At 54.7% G+C, this 15,183-nt stretch overlaps 1 protein-coding gene and 1 long non-coding RNA gene across 17 annotated transcripts in view; one reads left to right on the top strand and one right to left on the bottom strand.

Moving 5' to 3' along the window:
* Positions 1–15,183, bottom strand: part of LOC308197007 — a 318,880-nt gene that overhangs the window by 128,008 nt on the left and 175,689 nt on the right. The window contains exon 5 of the long non-coding RNA XR_013952526.1: positions 14,324–14,394. This is a non-coding gene — a long non-coding RNA (uncharacterized lncRNA). The remainder of the gene's footprint in view (positions 1–14,323; positions 14,395–15,183) is intronic.
* PAX2 (paired box 2) overlaps positions 1–15,183 on the top strand; it is a 98,396-nt gene that overhangs the window by 7,492 nt on the left and 75,721 nt on the right. For 7 of the 16 annotated variants that reach the window (XR_013952520.1, XR_013952521.1, XR_013952522.1 and 4 more), the window contains exons 1-2: positions 4,236–9,000; positions 10,037–10,234. Coding sequence is in view for 13 of the 16 variants with exons in the window: in XM_080596766.1 (XP_080452892.1) it covers positions 8,162–9,000; positions 10,037–10,234 (1,037 nt within the window). In the remaining 3 variants the exon portion in view is untranslated. Of the gene's footprint in view, positions 1–4,235; positions 9,001–10,036; positions 10,235–15,183 lie in introns of those variants that run through there. The other 9 variants (XM_080596768.1, XM_080596769.1, XM_080596760.1 and 6 more) reach the window with 3 other exon arrangements.

Here is a 15,183-nt window from a genome sequence, read left to right as displayed (position 1 = left end):
CCCCGCAGCCCGCGGCCCCGGGAGGTGGCCCCCGGGGCTCAGCCGGGAAGGGTGCAGCAAAGCGCCCTCCTCGCAGCCCCCTGGCCTTAAAAACTCACGTCCCTGTTTGTTTTGTTTTGTTTTTGTCTTTCACAGCCAGGGATTTAGCCTCCGATTTTCCCACGCGAGGCTAAATTAGTTGTCACGGGTCAGAACCACATCTACGGATGCTGAGCGCAGATTTATCTTCTAAACTCGCCTATATATAGTGCCGGGGAGTACCACGGCGGAGCTAAACCGCCTCCAAGTAGCAGTGTTTAGGCTGAAATGGCTCGCATAGTTGGCGGGGGGGGGGGGGGGGGGAGAAAGGCGAATTGTTGAGCCGCGGAGTTAGTCAGCAGCACCTCGGGGTTTTACAGCCGCAGGAACCGGGGAGCTGCCGCCCTGCTCGCCGCCACACGCCGGGCCGGTGGCATGGGGCCGCGGTGCCCAGCGCCCGGTGCAGCCCCAGCAGTTTCTCTGCGGGCCCGAATTTCGCCCCTAAATTCCTCGCCCCGTCTTGTGATGCCGGGCTCCCTTCCCCGGGTGGAGGCCGAGCAGGGAAGGAGGATTAAAAACGCTTCGGAGGGCTGGAGGCCTCGGGTGATGTGAGCTGGAGGCCGGGCTGGGGGAGAGAAGGGCACGGGGAAGATTTGGGCTTCGTCAGCGGGAGCGAGCCGGCTAACGAAGCAGACCGAAAGATAGCTATCGCCGAGACTCCCCCCAAAAGTTTATTTTTCTTGAAATTTCCGCAGAGAGGCGGGCGCCTCTTTTGAAGTGTAAATGTTTGTAGCTTGGGGGGGCTGGGTTAGCGAAGGGGGAGAGCCTCAGATCCTCTTTGAGAAAGAGGAAAACAGAAGAAAAGGAAAAGAGAAAATAAAAAAGGAGAAGAAGAGAAAAGAAAAGAAGAAAAAAGAAGAAAAGAGAAGAGAAAAGAAGAAAGAAGAAAGAAAAAGAAAAGAAAGAAAGAAAAGAAAAGAAAAGAAAAGAAAAGAAAAGAAAAGAAAAGAAAAGAAAAGAAAAGAAAAGAAAAGAAAAGAAAAGAAAAGAAAAGAAAAGAAAGAAAAGAAAAGAAAAGAAAAGAAAAGAGAAAAAGGAAAAAAGAAAAAAGAAAAAGCAAGAAGCAGAAAGGCTCCCTGAAAGTGGGGCGGGAGGGAAGCAGGCAGTGCTGCTGAAAAGTGACCGGCTCCAGGAGCTGCCCGGGGCCGAGGCGCGGGCCTGGGCCTGGCGGCAGGGCCGGGGCGGGCAGGGGCTGCCCGGTGGGGTCGGGTGGTGACAGAGCGGTGCTGCGGCTGGGAAGGGGCACCGGGTGGTCCTGTGGTGGGGGAAGAGGGCAAGCAAGCGGGGGGATTTTCCCTTATATTTCCTTTTTTTTCCTCTTTTCTCCTTTTCTCTCTCTTTTCTTTTCTTTCTTTTCTTTTCTTTTCTTTTCTTTTCTTTTCTTTTCTTTTCTTTTCTTTTCTTTTCTTTTCTTTTCTTTTCTTTTCTTTTCTTTTCTCTTTTGTCTTTTTTTTCTCCTTCTCCTTTCTGCTCTTCTCTCTTCTCTTCTCTTCTCTTCTCTTCTCTTCTCTTCTCTTCTCTTCTCTTCTTCTCTTCTCTCTCTCTTCTCTTCTCTTCTCTTCTCTCTCTTCTCTTCTCTTCTCTTCTCTTCTCTTTCTCTTTCTCTCTTCTCTTCTCTTCTCTTCTCTTCTCTTCTCTCTCTTCTCTTCTCTTCGTCTCTTCATCTCTTCTTCCTTCCCTCCACGAGAAACGCTCCTCACTTGCCCAGCTCGGGGGGCCGGCCCCGCGTACCCCAGCTCTCCCCGCACCGTGGCACCCCAGCCGCGCTCGGCCGAGCGCTCCCGTTGTGCGTTTCTCCTCGAGTCTCTCACTCCCGCTTTCATCCTCACCGAGACGGCGATAGGGAGCGATAAGGCGACGGCAAAAAAAAAACATTCTCGGAAAGAAGTTCCCGAGCCCGCCGGCCTGCCCCCCCGTCCCATCACAGGGCCGTTCCCCCCGGGAAAGGCGGGGAGGCCCCGGGAGGCCGGGGCCAGCTCCCGAGGGTGGCGGTGACCGCCCGGGGGGCACCGGGAAGCCCCCCGGGGGGCAGCCGGCGGCCGAGCAGAAGCGACCCGGTGGCGGGCGGGGAGGAGGGAAGGGGCACCCCGCCGCGGGAGCCGGGCAGCCCCCGCCGTGCCCGCGGCCGGCCGGCAGGTGCGGGCTCGGGGCCGGCCCCGCGCCGCCGCCGCCGAAGTTTCCCCCGGGACCGCCAAGCGACCGGCGGGCGCCATCCTGCAGGCGGCGGCGCCGAGCGGCGCTGCCCCGCACCTGCGCCCGGCCCGGCCCGGCCCTGCCCTCCGCCACCGGGGCCGGGGGGGGGCGGCAGGGGAGGGGAAGGGAAGGGACGGGAAGGGAAGGGGGGGGAGGGCCCGGGCCGGCGGCGGGGAAAGGCGGCGGGCAGGGCCGGGCCGGGCCGGGCCGGGCGGGCAGCGGCACCCCCGGGCCGTGCGGGGCTCCGGCGGCCGCTCCCCGAGCCGGTGCCCGGCACCTCACCGCCGCTGCGCCGCCCTCGGGTCGGAGGCCCCTTTCCCGTACCCGTGCCGGTGCCGGTGCCCGTCCCGGGGGGGTTCTCCCGGCCCCGGCCGGCTCGGTCCCGGTCTCGGTCCCGCGCCTGGGTCCGTGCGGCCCCGCCGCGTACCCCCCGCAGCGCAGCGCGGGGCAGGGAGGAGACCGCTGCCTCCCGCACGGGTAACCGCAGCCACTGTCAAACATTTATTTTATTTTTTTTTTCCCAAAAATCATTCTTTTTTTTTTCACGCGAGGGAAAGAGAGACGGGATAGTGGGGGGAGAGAGAAAGATAAAACATCAGCTGAAGTGCCAAAATGATTTATGAGACAGTGGAAAATATAAAGATCTCTCGGAGATTCCTTACTTAAACCGTTTAGAAAACAAAGGGACTGTTTCGTGGCAGATGAGCGGAGGGATGGGGAAGGAGGAAGGAGGAAAAGAGAAGAAGAAAGTGTGTTTCAGGTGATGATAAAGTCGCAGCCTGAAAAACAGAATTCAGCCCACAGCATTGCTACCTTCCCTTTTCAACTCTGGTTATCAGCCTAAGAAGGCGTTTCCTCCTTGCTCTCTGTTGCTTGCTGGGTCAAAGGCACGTCTTTTTTCGCTGTAGACCGGCCAGTGAAATAATTCTTAGATTCTCTACCATAAAAAAAAAAAAGGAAAAAAAAAAAAAGAAAAAAAAATCAGACATGTGGAGGCTGGGAGGCTGTATTTGCTTTATTTTCCCAAACGCACACGAGGAAACTTGGCAACAACTGAAATGGGCCCAATCTATTGGTTCAAATATATGCAAGAAGGTCTTTCCTTCTTTTCCCTTTCCTTGTTTCCTTCTTTTTCCTTGTTTACTTCTTTTCTTTTCTTCCTTTCTTTTCTTTCTTTCTTCCTTCTTTCTTCCTTTCTTTCTTCCTTTCTTTCTTCCTTTCTTCCTTCCTTTCTTTCTTTTCTTTCTTTCTTTCTTTTCTTTCTTTCTTTCTTTCTATCTTTCTTTCTTTTTTTCCTTCCTTCCTTCCTTCCTTCCTTCCTTCCTTCCTTCCTTCCTTCCTTCCTTCCTTCCTTCCTTCCTTCCTTCCTTCCTTCCTTCCCTTTCTTTCCTTTCTTTCCTTTCTTCCTTTCTCTGTTTCTCATTTTCGTTTTTTCTTTCTCTCTTTCCGTTCTCTTTCTTTTTCTTTCCTTCTTCTTTCTTCTTTCCTTCTTCTTTCCTTGTCTTTCTTCCTTCCTTTTCTTTGTCTTTCTTTCTGTCTTTCCCTTTCCCTCCTTTCTTTCTTCCTTTCTCTCCTTCTCCCCTTCCTTCTCTCTTCCTCCTCTTCTCCTCTCCCTCCGTTCCTTCCCTCTCCCCTTCTCCCTTCCCTCCCCTCTTTCCCCACCGCCCAAGCCTCTCCCCAGGGCAGCCCCGATGCGCACCCGCTCCCCCCGCTCCGCCTCAGCCCGAGCCAAGTCCCCGGCGGAGCGGAGCGGGCAGCCGGCAGCTCCGAGCGGCGGGAGGCGCCGGGACCCTCCCCGGCCGGGCCGGGAGCATCCCGCTGCCTGCTGCCGGCCGTGCCCCGCCGCCCGCTCCGCGTCCTCCCGGGCCCTCCGGCGCCGGCCGGGCCGCCCCCGCCGCCCTCGTCCCGGAGGCGGCGGCGGCCCCCCCCGCGCCGGAGCGGCGGCCCGGCCCTCCTCGCCGCGCTCGGCTCGGCGCGCTGGCGAATCAGAGAGTGTCGGAATCTATTGCCTTTGTCTGACAAGTCATCCATCTCCGGGGAGGCGGGCGGGGGGCTGAGGGCGCTGCGGCTTTTAGAGAGACACACACCGGGAGAGGAGGCTCCAGTCTCCGGCCCCGGCTCCTCGCAAGCACTTCCCACCTCGGGCGAAAAGTCCGCCGGGCGCCCCGGATCCTCCGCCCGGCCGAGACGAGGGGGGCGCGCCGGCCGCCGCCGCTCGCGGCTTTCCCGGGGATTGCTACTCCGCTTTGAACTTCCATCGGCTAGCCCCGGACCCGAAGAGGAAGAGGAGGAGGAGGAAGAGGAGGAGGAGGAGGAGGGAGAGCCGCGTCCTCCCGCGCCTTCAGCCGCCTCGCCCCGGCACCCCTCCCCGCCGCCGGGGATGCTCCGGCCCCCCCCAGCCATGACAGCCGCCTGCCCCCCGGCGCCGCCAGCCCCCCGCTCCCTCGGACTCTGCTGACTCGGCCGCCCCGGCCCCCGGCGCAGCCCTCCCGGCCCGGAAAGTTCTTCGCTCCCCGCTCCCCGGGCAGGGGGGCAGCGCGCCCCGCCGCTCCCCTCTCTCCTCTCCCTCAGTGTCCTTTTTGGTTTGCTTCTTTTTTTTTTTTTTTTAATTTGTTTTGGTTTGTTTCGTTGTTTTTTTTTTTTTTCTTCCCCTCTTATTTTTTTTCTCCCCTAAGTCTTGAAGTTGAGTTTTAGAGGCGACACGGCGGCTTCAGCCGATTTCTTCCCCTTCCTTTGCCTCCCCATGGATATGCACTGCAAGGCAGACCCCTTCTCAGCAATGCACCGTGAGTACTGGAGCCCGGCTCCTTCCGCCGCTCTGCCCTCCTCATCCCTCCATCCCTCCTTCCCCGGCCGTTCCTCTCCCCCCCCCGCTCCTCCTGCGGCTCCATCCCCGCACCGCCAGCCTCCGTCCCGCACCGCCCGGGGGGCGACACAGGGCACCGGCACCCCGGCGGAGGGCGCGGGGCCGGGGCCGGGCCCGGGCTGCGAGGGAGCCCCGAGCAGAGCCCGCAGGGGCACTGCCCGAGCCGCCCCTCGGAGGACGAGACTTTGCCCCGGCTCCTGCCAGCTCCCGGCTCCGACCCTTTCGATTTCCCCGGCCCCGCGGGGCGAGGGCTTCCCGCAACCGTACGTGTGTGCGAGCTGACAATTTGCCCCGCCGCTGGCCGGGATTTGCTCTCGTTGCGGGTTTCGGCGGCGGAGAGGGGGGCCGGCACTTTCGGATGAACGGCGGGGTCGGTCCGGGCTGCTCCGGGCTCCGCTTCAAGGCTGGACTGCGGGAAAAATAGGGCAGCGGCGGGGCCGGGGAATCGGGCGTTTTCCGAGCTCCCCGAGAAGTCACGGTCCCTCCCGGGTTACTTAGCAGCTCCTCGGCGTGCGTTTAAAATGCATTCCTGGCGCCCAGGGAAGTGGATTCGTGATGTATTTTCACTTTAGAGAACCTTTCTTCCCAAAAAGGGGGACGAAGGAAGGCGAGAAGGCTCCTTCGCCAGGCAGAGTAGCGAGGAATTTTCAAGGATTTTAATTTCACCACACGGAGGAAAAATAATTCCGAGCTTTAAATTAAAGAGCAAATAGGAATATAGAGCCGAGCTTGGGACCATCTCAAGTCAGGAAATGAATAATTAAGAGCAATTTGTAACTTTTGACACCGAAACTTTTGAGGACACGCCCTGCCCGCTGCATAAAAACAAACCGAAAAGGTCTAAAATCGAAATGCTTGCGGCTTAAAAAATGACGATTTTGCCAGGAGAAGGAAGGCGCAGAGATAGAAAGCCACCATCAGATCCCCAAACGTGGATGTAGGTAACTGCCTTCCTGCTCGGAAATTAATGCTTTCCAGCACACACCGCTTAAAATTTAGGATTTAATTTTCGAGGACCTCTAACAGAAAACGGCCCCCGCGTTAGGCATTATTTTTAGTTCTCTCGGGCGCGACCTTCCCTCGGAAGTGATGGCAGTAATTCTGCCTTCGGTACGCGCTGGAATATGCAGGCAGCCGAGAGAGGCATCTCACCACCGAGACGCTCATTTCTGCAAACTCCGCTGAGATTCGGGAACAATTTCGGCTTCCGAATAATCCTGCTAATACCAATCAGCGTTTGATTTGTTCCCGAAAATGCATTTCTAGCTGGGCAGACCTAGATATTGGCAAGCAATTAAAATACGCTCGGGCGCGGGCTCCTGGTGCAGGCGCGCACAGGCAGCGAACGCGATCGGCACGAAAGCAGCTCGGCTGCTCGGGCAGATGCACACACACAGCCCGGCACTGCCACGCGGATAAATGCCCCAAAATATCCCCCTGCTCGTACGGAAATAACCTTAGGAAAGCACGGTGCGGAGCAAACCCAAGTCTCGTGAAAAAAAAAATAATAGCCGGGGTGCGATAATTTGAATTATTAATTTTTAATCTTTTTCTGCATCTGTTGCCTTTTAATACTTTGTAATGTGAGTTATAAAAGGTGCTCTGAATTATTTATCGCGGAGTTGCCGAAGAAATTGCTGTCTTGTAACTTTAGAGGCAACATGTGCAGAGGGGGCTCTGCACAAACGAAGAAAACACAGAGCAACACGCACCCGCAGGTTTTGGTGGAGGAAGACAAGCGTGCCCCACTCCCCTCCGAAGCCCTAAATATCTTTTACGAAAGAGCAACAAAAGAGAGCAGCGACACCTCAGCTCCTCGGGCAAAGGGAAGGGACGGGAGCCCCCGGCTGCTGGCAGGGAGGTGGGGGTGTTCCTGACCGGGGGGGGGGGGGGGGGGGGGGAAGATGGAAAAAACTCTATTTGTGCGAAAGGACTTGGATCGATCGCAGGGCAATGAGAGTTTCCACTAAGTTCAGAGCCAATAAGTCAGTGTCAAAAGCAGGGGAGGAAAAAAAAAAAGAGAAAAAGAAAAAAAAAACCCTCAGCGAAAATACAAACAGATCATTTTTCAGCAAACCGCGCGACGAACTAAGATCTCTCCGCGGGGAAGGAGGCTGGGGCTGTGCGAGAGGCCGGCTCGAAGGCGGCGTGCTCTGCACAGCTCTATCCCCGTCTGCCAGCCGCCGGGGAGCGGGCACCGAGCGAGCGGGGCCGCACCCGCAGCGGTTCCCGCACCGGCAGCGGGCGGCGGCTCCGGTGCGCGGCGCCCAGCTCCGCCGGGCAGCGCTGAGCTTTCCCCCTGCCCGCACCCCGCAGGTGCGCGCTCGGTTCCTCCTCCTCCCCGCCAAGTTGTTTCTCGAAAGGGAGAAAGGCGAATCGGAAAAAAAGCGCCCAAGCAGTCCCGGGTGGGATAGAGCGGGGCTTTTTGCCTGGGAAGGGCAAAATAGGAGAAAGCGGAGCAATTTAAATTCGCCCTGATTTAGATTTGCGCGGGGAAAAAAGAAAGAAAGAAAGAATGAAAAAAAAAATAGAAAAACAAACAAACAAACAAGGAGCCGCGAGAGCCTGTTAAGATTTTTTTTCCTTTTTTTTTTTTTTCCTACTGGCGGATTTTTCTTTTAAATATCGAAGGCTGACAGAGAGAGGGTCTGTCTGTAAACGAAGCCCGAGCACGGGACACACGATATTTTCCTCCTCTCCCCTTCCATTTCTTCCTCCCTCTCCTTTTCCGTCCGAATCCTCTCAACTCCCATCCCAAAATAACCGGAGACAAGGCGCTGTGGAGGGGACTTGCTGCGGGATGAGGGAGGGCGGGGTCGCGAGTAGCTGGAATTGACAATGTGCGAGAAAATCGCGGAAAGCGAATTCAAAGAGAGAGGAAAAGCGCCAGGGTAGAAAGCAGGGGGCTGCAGCGGGGGCTGCCCGGGGCCGCCGAGCAGCTGGGCTCCGGACCTGGGCAGCGTTTCGCTTCCCAACCCCGAGAGGAGCCGCAGCCGGCACCGGCTCCGTCCTCGCCCCGCGACAATGGCCTCGGGCAGCCGCCGCTGCGGGCAGAGGTGCGGGCGGCCGGGGGCAGGCGGGGCGCGGGGGGTCCCCAGCTGGCTCGGGGAAATTCACGCTTCTTCCCCCTCTGTGCCATCTCCATCGTCCTTGGTCCTTTCTAATTCTTTATTTCTTCATCTTATTCTCATCCCGTTTATCTTTTTCTTTTTCTTTCTTTTTTTTTTCTTTCTTTCTTTCTTCCTTCCTTCCTTCCTTCCTTCCTTCCTTTCTTCCTCTTTCTTTCTTTCTTTCTTTCTTTCTTTCTTTCTTTCTTTCTTTCTTTCTTTCTTTCTTTCTTTCTTTCTTTCTTTCTTTCTTTCTTTCTCTTTCTTTCTTCTTTCCTTCCTTCCTTCTTTCTTTTCTTTCCTTTCCTTTCCTTTCTTTCTCTTTTTCTTTTTCTTTCTTCCCCTTCACTCTTTTCTCTCTCTCTTTCCCTCGTTCTCTTTCTCTCTCTTGTTCCCTCTTTCCCTCCCCGTCTCCTTCCCTTTTTCTGTCTGTCCCCCACGTCTCGCCCTCCCAGCCCCTCACCCGTCACCCCCATCCATCCGTAGTGACGGGAGATTTTGTAGTCCGAGTGGCAAAGAATCCACGACTAACGGTGTGTTTCTGGTGTGCGTGGGTTGTTGTGTTTTTTTTCTTTCTCTTTCCCCAGCAGGGCACGGGGGTGTGAACCAGCTCGGGGGGGTGTTTGTGAACGGCAGGCCCCTACCTGACGTGGTGAGACAAAGGATAGTGGAGCTGGCTCACCAGGGGGTGCGACCCTGTGACATTTCCAGGCAGCTGCGGGTCAGCCACGGTTGTGTCAGCAAGATCCTGGGCAGGTAAGGAACGGACCGCGGCCGCTCCTTCCCCTCCCCTGGGGCGGCAGCGTGCCTCCGGGCGCCGCGCTGCGCCGCTCTGTGCCCCCCCGGCCCTTACCGCGGCGATGCCCGCTCCCTGCTGCCCACCGCCCCCTGCTCACCTCCCCCTGCCCATCGCCCATCGCCCTCTGCCCACCCCCGCCGCGCTCGCTGCAGCGGCAGGACGCGCTGCCCCGCCGGCCGGTGCGGGAAGGCAGGGAGCGATTAGCGAGAGAAGGGCCGGGGAGGGGGAGAAAAGAGAAGAAAAACACGAAAGGAGAACAACCACCCCCCCCTCAAAAAAAAAAAAAAAAAGCCAGCAACAACAACAAAAAGCCCATCTCACAACAATCCGTAGGCGGCCCTAGCAAATGCACGGTAAATAAACAAGCAGCGGGGCAAACAGATAAATCTCCATAAACAAAGATGCGGTGCGAAGCATCCCCGGCGGCCGTGCCGGCGGTGCCGGTGGGCGGGCTGCCTGCCGCCGCCGTGCCCTTCGCGAAGGACGTGCCAGGGCCGCCGGGGGGCCGGGAGCCCGCTGGGGAACCGGGAGCACGGCTCTGCCCGGCTCTGCCCGCGCCCCCCGGACCCTCCGAGGCCGCCCGACCCGGCCCCGGGGTCGGTGGGCTTCGTCCCGGCGGGCCGCAGCGCGGCGAGGCTTGCCGCTGCCCGGGCCCGAAAGGAGCGCCCGCGGGGAGGGCAGCGAGAGCGCAGCGCTCCCCCAGACACCAGCACACACGCACCCAAAGGGAAAGGAGAAAACTGGGGGGGGTGGGGAGCCCTGCAAGGGAGCGGCGGCTCCCGCAGCCCGGTGCAGCCCGGTATAGTCCAGTATAGCCCAGTACAGACCGGTGCAGCCCCTTGGTGCCCCCACCGCCGCGCTCCGGCGGCCCAAAGGCGGGGGGCGGTTGCCGGGGGGGGCCGCGGGGCCGCGGTCGCGCCGGGGCAGGGGGCTCTGGGGGCGGCGGGGGGGCCCGGCCGGGCACTGACCGACCGTCGTGCTCTGGCGCGGCAGGTATTACGAGACGGGGAGCATCAAGCCCGGAGTGATCGGCGGCTCCAAACCCAAAGTAGCGACCCCCAAAGTAGTGGATAAAATCGCCGAGTACAAGAGACAGAACCCGACCATGTTCGCCTGGGAGATCCGGGACAGGCTACTGGCCGAGGGCATCTGCGACAACGACACGGTCCCCAGCGTCTCCTCCATAAACAGGTAAGGGCGAGCCTGCAGGCACCGGGACCGGGACCGGGAGCCGGCCGGGGCGCGGGGCTCGGCCTGTGTGCAAGCCCCGGGGGTGTCCGGACGGTTTTACCTCCGTGCCCCCGGGGCAGCCGCCGCCAGCCCCGCCAGGCGCCGAGGCTCCGAGCAGAAGCCGGCCCCTGCCCGCAGCCTCGGCCGCCGGAGGCTCCCCCCGGGCCGGGCTCCCCGCTCCGCGGCCGGGCGCTGGCGGGGTCTTTCTTCCCTCCTCCTCCTGCCGCCGGGGAACGGCTTCTGTCCGTGGAGGGCCTCGGGGTGTGGGAAGGAACCGCACGACGGGCAAACAGTGGCAGATCGGGGGGGAAAGGCCGGTGGTGCGTGTAGGGGAGCGTTAGCCCAGCGCGCATCCCGGGGCTGTACAAGCCCCGCACAGCCATCCATCCACCCCAGGCTGCAGGTCCTCACACCTTGGTGACACGCGGGACACTGCCCCGCACACCGAGTCACCGCGCTGCCGCCGTGCGACGCGGCTGCACGCACCTCGCCTGCGCCCGCAGTCCCTAGGAACACAGCAATATTTGCCAAGGGTGCATACAAAAGTACGGCACCGACAGAGTAAGAGTAAGAATCCGTGAAATTCTGCATGCAATCCCAAATATACAGAGCTCCCCGTCCAAATAAATGTACACAGGGTGTGCGTAAATATGCACGCAGGCTTCTGTAGTGCCGGCATAGACAAAAACGCCCAAGTCAGTATATCGGTCCTCTTGATATACAGCAAGTTTAGCCAGATTTTTTTAAACCTGGTGTATTTATAGCAAGGGAAGCAGAAAAAATAAACAGCAAGGAAAACACAGTGGTATTTTTTGTCTTGCGCTTTACATGGCAGATTTATCAAAATATGTCTAATAACTCAGGCTGTGTATTTCTAAATCTGGCATCCTATATAAATGGGTTTTAATATTTTGCAAATGATATGGAATTATCCCAAATCATCTTGAAAACAGCAGGTAGAATTAGCTGGTGGAATGTACCTTGGCTAAGGAAGATTCCCTCAGACACACTGTCTCTGTAATATACTGCTAGGCTACCCTAGGAAATTATCCCTGTGTGTGCCATCTGTATTAAAATGGTTATTAAGTTATGAACAGGGTAACATAATACTGATCGGCTAATTATACACCCTCCTAAAAAACCTCCAGGTCTCTGTTACTCTCGCAGTCAGGTATTGAAATAATAACAGTTTGACATTCAGACACCTTACAAAGGCAGCTGCGGAAGGACAGCCAGCTCTCCCTGGGAGGAATTAAGCTAGTGGTACACAAGTCCAGAGGAAGGGCTCCGGGGTCTTTGGAGGCACGGCAGACACCGACCAGAGGTGCACGGAGGCTGCTGCTGGTGCAGGGGATGTCAGCATCCCCATATTGCCGAAGCCACGGCCCCATGCCTGCCGGTGCCTCACGGTGCCTCGCGGTGTCCCAGGGAGAAGGCCGGGGCCAGATTTTGCTCCTGGCTTTGCTATTAGTTTGCATACGGGCTTTGTGGGGTTTGCACCTCAGTTTCCCCAGCCTGAGAATGAAAATTGAACCATCTCAGGAGGTGGGAACAGATGTCAGCTGGATTGCGTTTATAAAATGCTTTGAGAAGGACAAGGGCTTTGTAACTGCTAAGTGTTATTGTATTAGAGAGGCTCAGCTGTGACCCACCATATTTGATTCATACTGTGATGGCATTTGAGTGTGTAGGCACCAAGGCGCAAGAACATTTTGACTTCGTGCGATCAAAGCTTTCCCCGTTCATTTAAAAAATTTGGACCCAACTTCACACCGTTCACCTTTGTATGGGGCTCCCCGAGGCCCACAGCTGTGAGAAGTGAGCCCGTAACAAGACAGGTCGCACAACTTGCAGGTCTGCGCTAGGCAAGAGCAGGTCAGAGAACTGGGAAAAAATTGCAGCAGAATACGAAACAGCGAGCGTCTGAGGGCCCGATCCTGCTGCCGCAGAGGGTAGCGCGAGCTTTGTCACTCCAGTGGCTTTGTGACTCCAGCTCACAAAACACGAAGAGAGGGCTAAGCTCAGAATTCAAATACACATTTTTTTTACTCTTCCATTGCCAAAGTAAGCAGAGAAATGGGTAAATGCTTTGTAACAGCATGTTCCTTTGCATCCCCCTTACCTGCTGTACGATCACAACCCGGAGTTCGTCCAACACTCCGACTCTCTGAGCCGCTTCGGATAGATGACAATTTTTAAAACCAACCCGTTTGAAGTATGTGTCTTTGTTTTTTCTCAAAATGTGGGGTTTCCAAAGCAAAAATGTTAGTGGCCCAGTGTCCAGAACTGTTAGAGCTATATCCATGAGCCATTTAATATCTTGAGACTACAAAGGGGGTCTTTACAGGAAAAGGTGGTTATCTAGGTCCCTAGATAGACTGTGAATACTGCACTCCAGAATGGAGATCTCTTTGTATACAGAAAACAAGTACTTCGGGTTATTACAAGATTTTCTGAAAATACATTAATTACATTTTATCTTCTTTCTTTCTGGGTACTAGTCTGGCATTCACAGCCTTTCAGATGAAAGACTACAAAACAGTGCTATTTCAATTCCACTTTTACAGTCTCCCTAAATCATTTTAAGAAAATTATTTTCCATTAATTATTTTTTGGTGATAGATGAATTATATGTGCCTACATTGCACTGATCTGTCAGTGTTGCACTACCGATATCAGGATGCATTTGGGACGACATGTAACTCAGTATTGAGACGTATCAGAAAGTTGTTCATACCAAACTCATCCAGAAAAAGGCCAGATATGAACTATAGCAAAAAACATGTCTTAACGACCCCCTCAAGATTCAGAAAAAAAATATTCCTCTTCTGTGTGGTAGTTTTGCTTTAATTATGGCAAAAAATCTAGACAGTAAGCTAGTTAATAAGCAAACCACACCAGAACTGACAGGATCAAGACAGAGCAGTCATCTCTACACCGGGAGCTCTCCTTTTCCCTTTTCACACATTAGCTCCTCTACACGATGAACCTATTGTGTATACATGCTCACGTATATATATACATGTATCTGTGTAAACATGCACATACAAACGGTGCATGTAATTAAGAAGCTGGCAAGTGACAGAAGCTCGTAATTCTTTGGTAAGCAATTAATGCTTACGTCAAATCACTCAAGTACCTTACTTCCTACAAGAACTTTTCCATCTATCATATAACTACAAACAAGTTATCTTCGGTCACTCTGGTTAGAGTATTTCAGCTGGATTTATATACGCCCCGCTGTAAACCTTGCGGGGGCCTCCTAACTACGAACTTGGCTGCAGACATTAATGAGAATTTTTGCTTTGTTTTGCAGCACATACAGTTAGCCTAAGAACACAGGTTTCATGGGATAATAATCATCCCGGAAAAGTCTTTTAAATTAGACAATGTACCTTAGCAGGAACAGGGCTGGCACATCACAGGCATACATTCAGAGTTGTGCAGCAAGCAATGCAACAGACATTGTAGTTTAAGCATTATTTTCTGCCTCTCTTAAAGACATGAATCCCTGACACCTACCCACAATTTGTCCCTCTATTTCTCCTCTCCTGAGGCTGGGTTCAGGGCTAGGGACTCTCTGTTAGTCTTTATTCAAGGAATACAAAAGCCAAAGAATTATGAAGTTCAGTCAGCCTTCTGGATATGCTTTGGACCCTAGGTTCCTAGGTCCATCTGCATCTAGCTACTAAGTCACGGCAGAGAATAGAGTTTAGTGGATACACTATCTTGGTCAAGCTGTTAGATATTTTGCCAGTTTTCTCTTATGCACTGAGTAAACGTTAATTTTTAGTGTTATGTGATTGGTTTGGGGAGATATTTTCTGTTACATTATCTGACAGTCAGCTAGTGATTCCCAGTTAAAGCCTCCAATAATGATTGCTTTTTTAAAACACATATGGAAAGATACACACATTGATCCAGGTTACAATAACAAGCGAAATACACTTGTGCAATGAAATACTGAGCGTGTGGCCAATGTCAGTGGCTGCGGGCAGGCCCATAGCTCGGAGCACAGCGCAGCGTATTAGGAGATGAGCTTTCTCTTACCAGTTCTGCTGTCAACTTTCTGGCCGATCTTGGTCAGGTCACATGGACTCCTTATGAGGCTGCTTTACCACCTGTAAAATGAAAATAACAGGATTTAGCTACCTTTGTAAAACACAGTGCGATCTTACATTAAAAAATCCCATGCAGTTCAACACATTAAGAAGGAAAGGTTCAAAACTGGAGCTGGGTTGTCTTACATCAGCCGAGGCTTTTGCCCACGCAAGGGAGCGAGAATTGAACAGAATCTCGGTTGAGGTAAATGTAACGTCTCGAGACAAACAATTGAGTCTGGAACAAGGCAGGCATATTAGGGCATGGTCTGTGTCATATGCGGAAGAAATCAATGTTATGCAAACAGAGCTTTCTGAGTCACACTCGCTAGCCTAGCTTGAGAATTTCCCCAAAGGACACCACAGCCAAAGTCACCGGGAATCTCTCCCCGTCCTTCCCACCGAACTAGTGTGGCACTCTTGGAGGACAGTATCTCTAATGGCAGCTTGTTCATACTGATCAAAACCAGTGACAGCTGCATGGTCTGCAGTGAAAACCGGGAAAATTGCATAGTGTATGAGCAGCAAGTGCATGTGTCACACAAACCTATCGCCACCATCAGTACTTAGTAGCCACATGTCCATTTACCCAACAGAGAGGCCAAGGATTACACTGGCCCTGTAAACTGGCTTAGCCTCTGACTGGCAACGGGCTGGGGCAAAGCAAGGGTGAAGAAGCGCTGTCCGACAGCACCCAGTATAATTTACCAGCTCTCATAACCTGGCACTCCTTAGTACATGCAGAAGAAACTTGGGATCCTAGCAGGGATCCTCTCGTTTTGCTGACGCTGAGTCTAAGGTCCCCATTCA

The sequence above is a fragment of the Anser brachyrhynchus genome (assembly GCF_964034855.1).
Source record: "Anser brachyrhynchus genome assembly, chromosome: 6".
Taxonomy (NCBI): domain Eukaryota; kingdom Metazoa; phylum Chordata; class Aves; order Anseriformes; family Anatidae; genus Anser; species Anser brachyrhynchus.
Note: the sequence above shows the minus strand (reverse complement) of the source record. Positions and strands in the feature narration are given on the sequence as shown.